Below are 13,000 nucleotides of genomic sequence, written 5' to 3' on the forward strand. Positions count from 1 at the left end.
TTCATAGTAAATCTTGAAGTTGGATATTGTCAGTCCTCGAACTATGTTCTACTCCTTCAATATTGTGTGGGTTATTCTGAGTCTTTTGTCTCTCCATATAAATTTTAGAATTAGATTGCTGATATCCATAAAAATAACTTTCTGGAGGGCCCCAGAGAGCTCGGAGCGCCGCTGCTGATGCTCCTCGGCTTGATTCTGTGTACTGGGCAGCGCCGGGCCCGGCGGCTGCGGCGGCAGAGGGGCGGGGACCGGGAACCGCGCTCCACCGAGAGTTGGGCAGAGGAGCGTCCGCGTCCCCGCGGCGTCATGGGCTCCGTCCCCGAGCCTTAGCGGGCACCAGCCGCGGGAACCCCTGGGCCTCCTCGCGCCCGAGCCTGAGTGATCCCCGCTTCTCTGGAGCCCCCTTCCTTGCCCTATACTTTTTTCCTGCTCTCGCTGCCCCTACCGCTTCTGTTCTCCCTTATGGCAGCAGAGCCACCATCCCCCATCCGGGTCGAGGCGCCGAGCCCCCAGAAATGCGGACCCCACCGGCGATCGAGGCCACCCATGAGGGTACCCCGCAGCTGGCGGGCGGCAGACTCCGCTTCCTCAACGGCTGCGTGGCCCTCTCGCATCAGGTGGCCGGGCACATGTACGGGAAGGGCAAAGTGGGTATACTGCAACATCCAGATGGCATGGCACAGTTTTGAAACAGTTACAATCACCTCCAAAAGGCCAAGAGAGCTGGAATTCTATAATATTGTTCGTTCTGCTAACTGTACCGATGGTGTTCTTCTAGAACTACGAAAATCTTTGCCAAAATACTATGGCATCTGGCCACCTCCCATTGCACCTCCCACTGCACCACTCCAGTGCACCTCCCACTTCTGATAGCTATGAGACACAAACTAACACTATGGAAGAAGCTTAACAAAAGAAACTATAAAGGATGGAGTCTCCGGATTTTTCCATAATGGGTACTGCTTAAGAAAAGATGCTGTTGCTGCCAGTATTCAGAAGATTGAGAAAACTCCGCAGTGGTTTGAAAACCAGAAGCAGCTTAACTTTTACACAAGTTCATTACTTTGTTGGTGAAGGTTCGTCTCAGCCAACCACCACAAAACTGAATGACAGAAATTTGGCAGAAAAGTTTTTGTCCAAAGGACAACTGTCAGACACGGAAGTACTAGAGTACTACAGTAACTTTCATGTGTTCAGTTCCACAGCGAACGGAAAAATAGAGGCTTCGGTAGGCAAAAGCTTGTTCCAGATGTATGCTGGTCACAGGAAAATGTATACGAAAAAGCATCACAGTCAGACTTTATTGAAAGTTGAAAATCTGGAGCAAGACAATGGGTGGAAAAGCAAGTCACAAGAACATTTAAATGGAAATGTACTTTCCTAACTGGAAAAAGTTTTCTACCACCTTCCCACTGGTTGCCAAGAGATTGCTGAGGTGTGCATGATAGATTTTGCTCACATATGTTCCCTAGCAACACAGCAGATGAGGGATATGCTTATGGACTAAAGCATTTAATTTCTGTACTTCGAAGTATTTTATACAATTGAATCATCTGTTACAGTCTTTTTTTTTTTTTTAGACGGAGTCTCGCTCTGTGGCCCAGGCTGGAGTGCAGTGGCACAATCTGGGCTCACTGCAAGCTCCGCCTCCCGGGTTCACGCCATTCTCCTGCCTCAGCCTCCCGAGTAGCTGGGACTATAGGCGCCTGCCACCATGCCCGGCTAATTTTTTTGTATTTTTAGTAGAGACGGGGTTTCACCGTGTTAGTCAGGATGGTCTGGATCTCCTGACTTTGTGATTCGCCCGCCTCGGCCTCCCAAAGTGCTGGGGTTACAGGCCCGAGTCACCGCGCCCAGCCTCTTGCTGTCTTTTTAAAGGGGTGGGCCAATCGTAATGAAGAGGAGCGGTCAATATCTCTGTGCCTTTAAGGCTGTGTAAAAAAAATTGTATTTTATTTACCTTTATACTTTTGGAGAAAGGTTAACTTTTTAATAATCTTACTCAGGAAAACTATATGTTCATTAGAAAACTATGAAGAATACAGAAACTTAGGAATGTTAAGCAGGGAATGTGGTGGTACATGGCTTAAACATCTTTTTTGGCTCAAGCAAAATGCAAACCATTATTCAGTCATTAAGAGTTTAGTTAGCTTTCTGTAGGCAATTAATGAAATCTCTGTCCACCCAACCTTGACAATGAGCCATATCTAAAATATGACATTATTAAAACACCTACCAAAATCTTGAAAGCACGGGTTGATGTCCTTAGTATTGCTACATATGAAGTTATTAAAACTGGAGAAAATTCTACTTCCGAAATAAGTACTGTTTAGGTTTTATATTAAAAGTTCAGACCAGCATATCAAAGGGTGCTTCTTAGTGAAATGATTTAGAATTGTTGCATTCCAAAAGCAGGTTTTCTCTTTAATTTTTACATCTCTTTCTCTCTCTCAAAATATTATACTTCATGAAAAAGACAATTGACATGGATGACAACAACAGTCTTGAAATCAAGGGCTCACTAATTGTTCTTACCAGGGTTAGGAGGAAAGAGAGACTATTTTCAAGGAACAAAATATTTTGCTTTACGATCTTTCATTTAAGAGAAAATTGGATTATAAATTTATTACATTGTGAAAAGTATCATAAGCCACGTAACTTTTTATCTAAATGCAGCTTCAATATGTACATGTTGTGCACATGTACCCTAGAATGTAACGTATAATAATAGAAAAAGGAAATAATTGAAGTTTTATTTCTCCTCTAAATAACTTGAATTTTTTTCTTTAAAAATTTATGTGTTTATATGTCCCCATTTAGTTAAGTGGTAGTGTAAATGTATGTTGTTAAAAGCAGTTTCTCAGAATTATAACAAGTAATGAAAGACAATATCTAACTAGGTTGTTATAAAAAATACTACATGTGAATTAGTCCATCATATAGGATTTGGTGCATGTCTAAATTCATGCTTCTATTTCACTCTTACTCAAAACAGTTTTATATTATGTTGAACAGTGAAATCATAATTTAATTTCATGGGGACAGGGGAGTGCTATAGTTCCTGGAAAAATTAGATTTGTATTATCTTCATTTCACACCTACCACTTTAAAAAATCAACTAGTTATTTGTCATTGACAACATTTAAAACTTTGAGTCTTCAAATACATTTGATGTTAATGCTGTCATTACCTGCACTTTGATTCACTAATAACATTTCTAGGTAGTTACCAGTTTTGTCATTTTTCTGGAAAATATTTTGGGGTTGTAAATTGTTTCTTCTCTTTTTCTTCTAGAGTTGCAAATTGAATTTTTAAATCCAAGCACCTTTGTTGTGGTGTGGAGAAAAGTATCACAATTTTATGTTTATTTTACCTTCTCAACCTTCTCTGGGGGTACTTTGCAAATTACCCCCTCTGGGTACTAAACAGAAGTACCAAATACATGCTGTGTGAACTCTGTCCTTAGTAAATCTATTAAACCTGAATAACTTAAAAGAACATGTGCATTGTGTAATAGTAAAATTTGATTTTAATTTTTATTTATAATTGGTGTATTTATCATAGGGACTTCCGATTTTTCTTCACTTTTCAAATGGATATTGGCTATAGTTTTATGTTTTCATGGGAATGAATTTCAAATCATAATTAATAATCAGAAAAGTTTTAGTTTTACTTTTTTCTTTTACAATATGGACTTTTGTTGTTATTTGGATAGTGGTTCAATAAATCTTAAGCTCAGATAATTAAACACTATTTTGAATCTTTTTTTTTTTGAGATGGAGTCTCACTTTGTCACCCAGGTGGCATGATCTCGGCTCACTGCAAGCTCTGCCTCCTGGGTTCACGCCATTCTCCTGCCTCAGCCTCCCGAGTAGCTGGGACTACAGGCGCGCTAATTTTTTGTATTTTTAGTAGAGACAGGGTTTCACCATGTTAGCCAGGATGGTCTCGATCTCTTGACCTCGTGATCCACCTGCCTCAGCCTCCCAAAGTGCTGGGATTACAGGCATGAGCCACCGCGCCTGGCACACTATTTTGAATCTTAACAAGATACCGAGGCTTTTTTTGTATGGGATGATATTGGCATGTGTACAATGAATTTAATAAACTTAAGTATTATCATGTTTTTTGCACATTTTAGTTCAATAAAATCTGAATTAACTGTTCAAGACTTTTTTATCTGTATTCGGAAATATAATTTTGTAAAATCAATGTCTTACCTTTCTGATACAACAGATCATGGTTTGTTTTTAACAAAGCAAGAAGCCCTTTTATCTGTTGCTTTTCATGGAAGGGATTAGCGTTTAATTCTGTTTGTTTACATTTGTTATCATTGTTATCCAATGCTCATTTTATGTTGCTTTATAAGTAAGCTTAGGTATAACAGAATAAACATCTGTTTATCTAATCTACATGTGACTATTTTAGTCTCTCTCAGTCACTTAATATTATGATGAAATTTACCATTGTGGGGATGAATGATCACTATCCACCAAGCATATTTGAACACGTAAATGCTTAAGAAATAAGCATAATATGGATCAAGTTTGGGTTAATAGGATTCTCATAGTTTCTTCCCCTTGTGAAACATAAGTAATGATTTTAGTGTATTTCTTAAGGAATACACTCATTTAAAAAGGACTTTAAGAAATCGTGAATATGAATATCTTTCTCTAATAAAAATTTAAATTGTAAAAAAAAGCCCAAAAACTTTCTGATATTTTCATTGTGATTTCATTGAATCTATACATTTAGTTGGGAAGAACTGACATCCTGACAATATTCAGTTTTTTGTCTTACAAGAAATGCTCAAGGGAGTCCTGCATCTGGAAGTGAAAAGAGGATAATTGTCATCATGACAACATGCAAAAGTATAAAATCCACTGGCAAAGCAGATATACTTAAGAGAAAAGAATCAAACCTTATTACTATGGAAAACTACCAAAACCACAATCATAAACAATAAGAAAGGAAGAGAGGAATAGAAGATATACAAAACAACTAGCGAACAATTAATAAAATGATAGAAGAAGGTTCTTACCTATAATAACTTTGAATGTAAATAGATTAAATCCCCCACTTAAAATATATAGACTGGCTGAATGGATTTTTTTAAATGAACCAACTATGTGCTTCCTACAAGAAACTCACTTTACCTATCAAGAAACATATAGACTGGGCCGGGTGCAGTGGCTCAAGCCTGTAATCCCAGCACTTTGGGAGGCCGAGACGGGTGGATCACAAGGTCAGGAGTTCGAGACCATCCTGGCTAACATGGTGAAACCCCGTCTCTACTAAAAAAAAAAAAATACAAAAAGCTAGCTGGGCGAGGTGGCAGGCGACTGTAGTCCCAGCTACTCGGGAGGCTGAGGCAGGAGAATGGTGTAAACCCGGGAGGCGGAGCTTGCAGTGAGCTGAGATCCAGCCACTGCACTCCAGCCCCGGCGACAGAGCAAGACTCTGTCTCAAAAAAAAAAAAAAAAAAAGAAACATATAGACTGAAAGTGAAGTGATGGAAAAAGACATTCTACCTAAGTGGAAACCGAAAGCAAATAGGAGTAGCTATGTTTATATCAGATAAAAATAAAACAGACAAGGGATAGATTCAGCAAGAACATATAACAATAGTAAATATATATGCATCCCACACTGGAGCACCTAGATAGACAAAACAATTATTATTAGATCTAAAAGGAGAGATAAACTCCCATACAATAATAGTTGTGGACTTCAGTAACCCACTCTCAACACTGGACAGGTCATCTAGACAGAAAGTCAACAAAGATACATTGTATTTAAATTTCACTTTAGACCAAAGAGACTTAACAGACATTGACAGAATAGTTCGTGCAACAGCTGAGGAATACACATTTTTTCTATTAGCACATGGAAAAATCTGGAGAGACCACACATTAGGCAACAAAGCAAGTCTCAACAAATTTAAAAGTACTGATATCACATCAAGTACACTTTCTGATGGCAAGGAAATAAAGCTAGAAATCAATAATGGAAATAACTTTCAAAACTGTACAAATACATGAAAATTAACAACATGCTCTTGAACAACTAATGAATTAATAAAAAATTAGGAAGAACATTTAAAACTTATTGAATCAAATGACAGTATAAACACAATATATCAAAAGCTATGGGATACAGCAAAAGCAGTATTAAGAAGGACGTTTATAGCATCAAAAAGAGTAGAAATATTTCAAATAATCAAATGATGCACCTCAAGGCACTAGAAAAGCAAAAGCAAACCAAACTCAAAATTAGTAGAAACAATGAACTAATGAAGATTAGAGCAAAAATAAACGAAACTGAAGGTAAAAATTAAAAAATGATCAATAGTACAAAGAGTTTGGTTTGCAAAAAAAATAAAATTAACAAATGTTTAGCTAAACCAAGTAAGAAAAAAGAAAGACTATAAGGGGATCCAGAAAGCCTGAGGGATCCACCCCCATGATCCAAACACTTCCCACCAGGCGCCACATCCAGCATTGGGGATTACAATTCAACATGAGATTTGGGTAGGGACACAGACCCAAACCATATCAACCCCTAATGCCAACAGAACCATCGACTAGCTTTGGGATCTCAAGAAAGGATTTTAAAGCTCGAATAGTCCCAGCACTGTAATAATTACAAGAGAAAATGTAACTACAATGTTTGGAAGTAGTGTCTACTCAATAATTGTGATTCTCTTTTCTGTTCTTATTCAATCCTATGTTTAATATAAAAACTCAAGTAAAGGCAAGTAAAAGCACTGGGGAATGACCTTGCCATGTGGTATTAAGGAGAAGATTCCCAAGCACAACTGCCTCAGTTGAAATTACCAAAGCTACCTCTAGAAGGAAGAGGTGAGTTTTTTTTATTTAAAGTTAACTAGAAACCTAGCACGAGGCAGATGGCTGGGAGCAGTCCAGGAAGTGTCCAGGATCTTACACAGAAAATCGCGTTCGGAGAGGAAGCTTGTTGCTCATTCCCTTTTGTGTCCAGCTGCCTGGGTTCCCTTCTCCACCATTTTATTTGATAATAAGCTAACTAGAGAACTTGCTCCCTGTGCTGAGCCACGAAGAGAAATATGTGAGCTTTGAAGAGTGCAGTTTCATTTCGAGGAATGGAGAATATCTTTGCAAAGTTGGGGCACTTCAGATCAGAGTGCGCTGCAAACTGCTGTGCAGGTATGGGGCTGGAAGGCTTCACACAACGTCATAGTCCTGGGACCCAAACTTTTACTCAGACCGTGGAAGCAGGTAAGACAAGAGTCGGGCAAGTCAGACCTTTAATCCACTCTGAGAGGCTGGAGTGTGGGCTTATGGCTTTTCTCCTTTGACCCAATTAGCCTCCACTCCCAGTGTATCTCTGTGCAGAAGGCTCAGGTAGGTGTGTCGACATTGCAAATCCTCAGAATAAGTTATAATTTAACCTAGAATACGGAGACTAGGTAGCAGGAGGAGAGGAAAGGTAGAGATATTAAGCTCTTCTCCCTTATCAGAAAGAAACCTCGCATAAGAAATTTCATGCTTAATAGGCCAAAGAGTAAATCAGAAAACTCCAGGGGTGATGGTATGCCCCTGGTGGTGGTGGTGGTGATGGGGAATTCTTTGCCCTGTGACCTTCCTTGGATTAATTTCTCCCCAGGACAATGGGAAAAAAACATTTTATCCTTGGAGTTTTAAAAATGTATTTGTTTATTTTTTGCATGAGAGTGACTCTGATCCTGTTTCTGATGGTCATGTTTCTCAGCATCGTACTGAGTAAGTCGCTGGCCTTGTAGCATCTGGAGTGATTGGAGTGACCCAGGATCCCAGTTCCCATGTCACAAATGAGGATCACACATATCTGGGGCAGCGATGGAAAAGGAGGCATGGCTGGAGGGTTGGGGTAGCCTGATTGCTGCGGGGATGGGAGAGGCTGCAGAGGGAGATGTGTCCCTCTCTTTGTCCCCAGCCTTGGAGGAACCACGTGGGCTTCGTCAGCTGAAGTTGGAACAACATTCAATGGTGAGTGCCCTCCTACAAACAGCTCACTGTGAACGTACTGAGAACACCAGGGTCTGCTGGAGGCAGAGTGACCTGGTGGTAAGAACTCAGGCTCTGGGGTCAGGCAGAGCTGGTTCAAGTCCTGGCTCTGCATCTTCTGAGATGCACATCTCTAGGTTAGAGCCTTAACCTCACCAAACCTCAGTTGTACCATGTTCACAATATCCCACCTTTGAGGCTGCTGTAGGCCGTTAACAAGATGACGTGGACAGTCTCAAGAGGTGGCACAAGGTCACCTCTAGGAAGAAGGGCGTCAGGTGTGTGTAGAATGTAGTGTGGGTTTGGGGCATGAAGTGAGGGAGTGGTGAGAGATGAAGAGAGGTGAAGAGAACTTCCAGAAATAAAGGAAGTGACTCTTGTTACAAAAACAGCTGATGGGCTGTATTAGTCAGGGTGCTCGAGAGGGACAGACCTGATAGGATAGATGTGTATATAAAAGGGCGTTTATTAAGGGGTATTAAGTCACACAATTATAAGGTGCCACAATAGGCCGTCTGCAAGCTGAGGACCAAAGAAACCAGACCTAGTACCAAAGCTGAAGAACTTGGAGTCCGATGTTTGAGGCAAGGAAGCATCCAGCATGGGAGAAAGATGTAGGCTGGGAGGGTAAGCCAGTCTACTGTCCCCACGTTCTTCTCCCTGTGTTTTATTCTGGCCACTCTGACAGCTGGTTAGATGGTGCCTACCTGGATTGAGGGTGGGTCTGTCTCTCCCTGTCCACTGACTCAAATGTGAATCTCCTTTGGCAGCACCCTCACAGACACAACCAGGATCAATACTTTGCATCCTTCAGTCTAGTTAAGTTGACACTCAGTATTAGCCATCACACAGGCTCACAGAGCTGTACCTCATCCCAGATGCTGACTGCGTGGCCCTCTCCCACCTCTGAGATTGTCTTTAAAAAGAAAACAAATAGCAAAAAAGGAAATACCTGAGACCGGGCAATATATAAAGAAAAGAGGTTTAATCGGATCATGATTCCGTAGGCTGTACAGGAAACATAGTGGCATCTGGTTCTGGGGAGGCGTCAGGGAGCTTAGACTCATGTTAGAAGGCAAAGTAGGAGCAGGCACATCACATGGCATAAGCAGGAGCAAGAGAGAGGGGGCAGGTGCTACACACTTTTAAATGACCAGATCTTGCAAGAACTCACTAACACGAAGGCTGCACCAAGCCATGAGGGATCCACCCCCATGATCCAAACACCCCCACCAGGCGCCACATCCAGCATTGGGGATTACAATTCAACATGAGATTTGGGTAGGGACACAGACCCAAATCTTATCAACCCCTAATGCCAACAGAACCATCGACTGGCTTCTGGATCTTGAGAAAGGATTTTAAAGCTCGAATAGTCCCAGCATTGTAATAATTACAAGATAAAATGTAACTTCAAAGTAGCATCTACACAATAATTGTGATTCTCTTCTCTGTACTTGTTCAATCCAATGTTTAGTACAAAAATGTAAGTGAAGGTAAATAAAAGCAGTGGGGAATGACCCTGTCGTGTGGTATTAAGGAGAAGATTCTCAAGCACAACTGCCTCAGTTGAAATGACCACAGCTACATCTAGAAGGAAGATGTGAGATTTTTTATTCTACATTAACTAGAAACCTAGCACGAGGCAGATGGCTGGGAGCAGTCCAGGGAGTGTCTAGGATCTTACACAGAAAATCGCGTTCGGAGAGGAAGCTTGTTGCTCATTGCCTTTTGTGTCCAGCTGCCTGGGTTCCCTTCTCCACCATCTTATTTGATAATAGGCTATCTAGAGAACTTGCTGCCTGTGCTGAGCCAAGAAGGGAAATGTGTGAGCTTTGAAGGGTGCAGTTTCTTTCGAGGAATGAAGAATATCTGTGCAAACTTGGGGCAGTTCAGAGCAGAGTGAGCTGCAAACTGTTCTGCAGGTATGGGGCTGGAAGGCTTCACACAACCTCATAGTCCCAGGACCCAAACTTTTACTCAGACCATGGGAGCAGGTGAGACAAGAGTCAGGCAAGTCAGACCTTTAATCTACCCTGATAGGAGTGTGGGCTTATGGCGTTTCTCCTTTGACCCAATTATTAGCCTCCACTCCCAGTGTATCTCTGTGCAGAAGGCTCAGCTAGATGTGTCAGACATTGCAAATTTCCAACATAAATTAAAGTTTAACCCAGAATACAGAGACTAGGCAGGAGGAGGAGAGGAAAGGTAGAGATATTAAGCTCTTCTCCCTTATCAGAGAGAAACCTAGCAAAAGAAATTTCATGTTTAATGGGCCAAAGAGTAAATCAGAAAACTCCAGGGGTGATGGTATGTCCCTGGTGGTGGTGGTGGTGATGGGGAATTCTTTGCCCTGTGACCTCCCTTGGATTAATTTCTCCCCAGGACAATGGGAAAAATCATTTAATCCTTGGAAGTTTTTATTTTTTATTTTATTTTTATTTTAATTTTGCTTGAGAGTGACTCTGATCCTGTTTCTGATGGTTCCTCAGCATCGTACTGAGTAAGTCCCTGGCCGTGTAGCATCTGGAGTGATTGGAGTGACCCAGGATCCCCAGTTCCCATGTCACAAATGAGGATCCCGCATATCTGGGGCAGCGATGGAACATTGTTTCTGGGTGTGTCTATCTAATCTACTCATCCTATCTATCTAATTTCTCCATCTATATATATATCTGCTTACCCATCCATCCATCAATCCATCTTAGCTGTAGGTTCATCCATTCATCTATTCATCCTATTATCTATGTATCTATCTATCGTCTATTAATAGCTATCTATCCATCTGTCTAATATATCCATCATCTATTTCTACTTTGTCTATCTACCTAAACTATCCATCCTATCTACTCTACTTTCTATCTACCCATGCATCCGGACCTGGAGCTGATTCCTCTGCACTCAGCTGGCCTGAGGCCAGGTGTTGGTTGACTGCCCAGGCTCAGGAGATGCACCCAGGCTGCGGGGATTGGTTGGCCCAGCCCAACCCGGCCAGCCCTCCCACAGCCTTTCCTACATCAAGGGCCAGGGTCAAAGGCCTCCCAGCAGACAGGGAGAGGAGGTTGTGTGGGACAAACTGCTCCTGACAGAAGGTACCAGGCTGGGAGTGGCAGGCCTGGGGCGGGGGTCCTGGCCTGGGATGGAGAGGGGTACTGCCCAAGGCCCATGCAGCTCCTGGGTGCTGGCCTGGAGGATGGGAGGTTTCCTGGTAACTGAAACCAAGCCCCTGGCATCCTCCCAGTGATTCAGGCTGGGCCTTTCTGGACTTTAATCAGTCTCTCTCTCTCTTTCCCATTCTGAGTGTTTACTAGGGAACTGGAGGCCACTTGGCTGCAGGTTTTGGCTGGGCCTTTCTGGACTTTACCTCTCAGTCCCTTTTTACCCATCCCTGAGCCCTCCCTGCTCTACCTCCAGCACTGCCCATCCTGCCTCTTTACTGTCCCTGGAGCTCCCTGGGCCCTTCTCTGGGGCCCTTCCCTGGGGCCCTTCCCTGGGCCTCAGGATCTCACCATCCATCCCACCTGCCCTGCAGGATGTCCCAGCTGAGCCTGTCCTGGCTGGGCCTCGGGCCAGTGGCAGCGTCCCCGTGGCTGCTCCTGCTGCTAGTCGGGACCTCCTGGCTCCTGGCCCGTGTGCTGGCCTGGACCTACGCCTTCTATGAAAACAACCGCCGCCTCCGGGGCTTCCCACAACCCCCGAAACGGAACTGGTTTTGGGGACACCAGGGCATGGTGAGTGTGGCAGCAGGATGGGTCTAGGTCTCAGGGTGGATGGACTTCCTGAGGGGTACGAGGCTGATGGAGTGGGGGTGAAGGGGTGGGCTGGGATCTGGGGTGGCAGAAAAGCAGGGGAGGTATCTTACTCATTCCTCTGTTTATTCACTCATTTCTGTGCTGTGCCAACCCAAGCCCTTCTCACCTCCTCATCCTCCCACTCCTGGCCTGCATTGAATCCTTTCCCTGCCTGTCTTCCCACACTAATGCACCTCTGCGGGGCTTCTGGGCAGAGGGTTGGCTGCACAGAGAGGTGAGTCCCTGACATTCCCACATTCTCCATTGCTGGACTCGAGGCCTCCTGCACCCACTGTCCAGGGTCCTCTCCCTGCCTAGACTATTTCCTGTTGTGAGGGTACAGCTGGGCTAGAGGAGAGGCGTGGGCCGTCTCCCACTTCCACCGTATCTGACGGCACCTTCCTCTTATCTTCCTCTTCCTCTTATCTCCCTCTTACCAATGAGACCTGTTACCAAACCCAGAAAGATGTTGGTCACTCACTTCCCCTTTCAGAAGCTTTCCTTGGTCTTTCCCTTCCCCGAGACCTTGCCCTCTGACTTAGACCTGCTCTCCTCTTTGGGGCACGTGGTCTCAATCTGCTCATTGCAAATGGCAGGATTGACGGGTGTGTCCACAGGTGAAGTGGGAGGGTGCACAGGATGCACTAGCGCAGAGCCTGGTGCAGAAGCTGCTCCCAGGTGGGAGACACTGTCCTGATGGACAGTCAGAGTCACCTCTGCTCCCCTAGTGGCTGCTGAGGAGGGTCTCCTATGTGCAGAACCTTCTCCATGGGAGGAATTGGAACCTCTGTGGACCAGCCAGGACACAGAGGTGAAGGGGTGTGGGGACCAGCCTTAGGGACATGTCCTGAGGCCATACTGCTCCCTACGAATCTCCCCTGTGAGGACCTCCCCATGTGGCCGCCTCTGGGCTGAAATGATTCCCAGAACAAGAAAATCTTTCTTCTCAAGCTAACTGGGCCTCTGTGAGCAGACAGTGTGTCTTCTCCCTCCACCCTGGGATGCACCCTGGGACTTGGAGGTGGCCCCAAGAGAGATAGAGCAGGAGGAATGTGGATAGATACATAGACAGACAGATAGATAGGTAGATAGGTAGATAGACAGACAGACAGACAGACAGATAGATAGATCAGGAGGAAGATAGATAGATAGATAGATAGATAGATAGATAGATAGATAGATAGA

The 13,000-nt window shown here is 43.7% G+C and overlaps 1 protein-coding gene and 1 pseudogene across 2 annotated transcripts in view; both read left to right on the plus strand.

Moving 5' to 3' along the window:
- Positions 1–462: 462 nt before the first annotated feature.
- Positions 463–886, plus strand: LOC111554289 (annotated as a pseudogene).
- A 10,187-nt stretch (positions 887–11,073) lies between these two features.
- LOC111554287 (cytochrome P450 4F2) overlaps positions 11,074–13,000 on the plus strand; it is an 18,283-nt gene continuing 16,356 nt past the window's right edge. The window contains exons 1-2 of one of the 2 annotated variants that reach the window (XM_023229700.3): positions 11,074–11,116; positions 11,557–11,755. In XM_023229700.3, the coding sequence (XP_023085468.2) occupies positions 11,558–11,755 (198 nt within the window). In that variant the 5' untranslated portion in view covers positions 11,074–11,116; position 11,557. Of the gene's footprint in view, positions 11,117–11,556; positions 11,756–13,000 lie in introns of those variants that run through there. The other variant, XM_023229702.2, reaches the window with a different exon arrangement.

This window comes from Piliocolobus tephrosceles, chromosome 21 (assembly GCF_002776525.5).
Source record: "Piliocolobus tephrosceles isolate RC106 chromosome 21, ASM277652v3, whole genome shotgun sequence".
Taxonomy (NCBI): Eukaryota; Metazoa; Chordata; class Mammalia; order Primates; family Cercopithecidae; genus Piliocolobus; species Piliocolobus tephrosceles.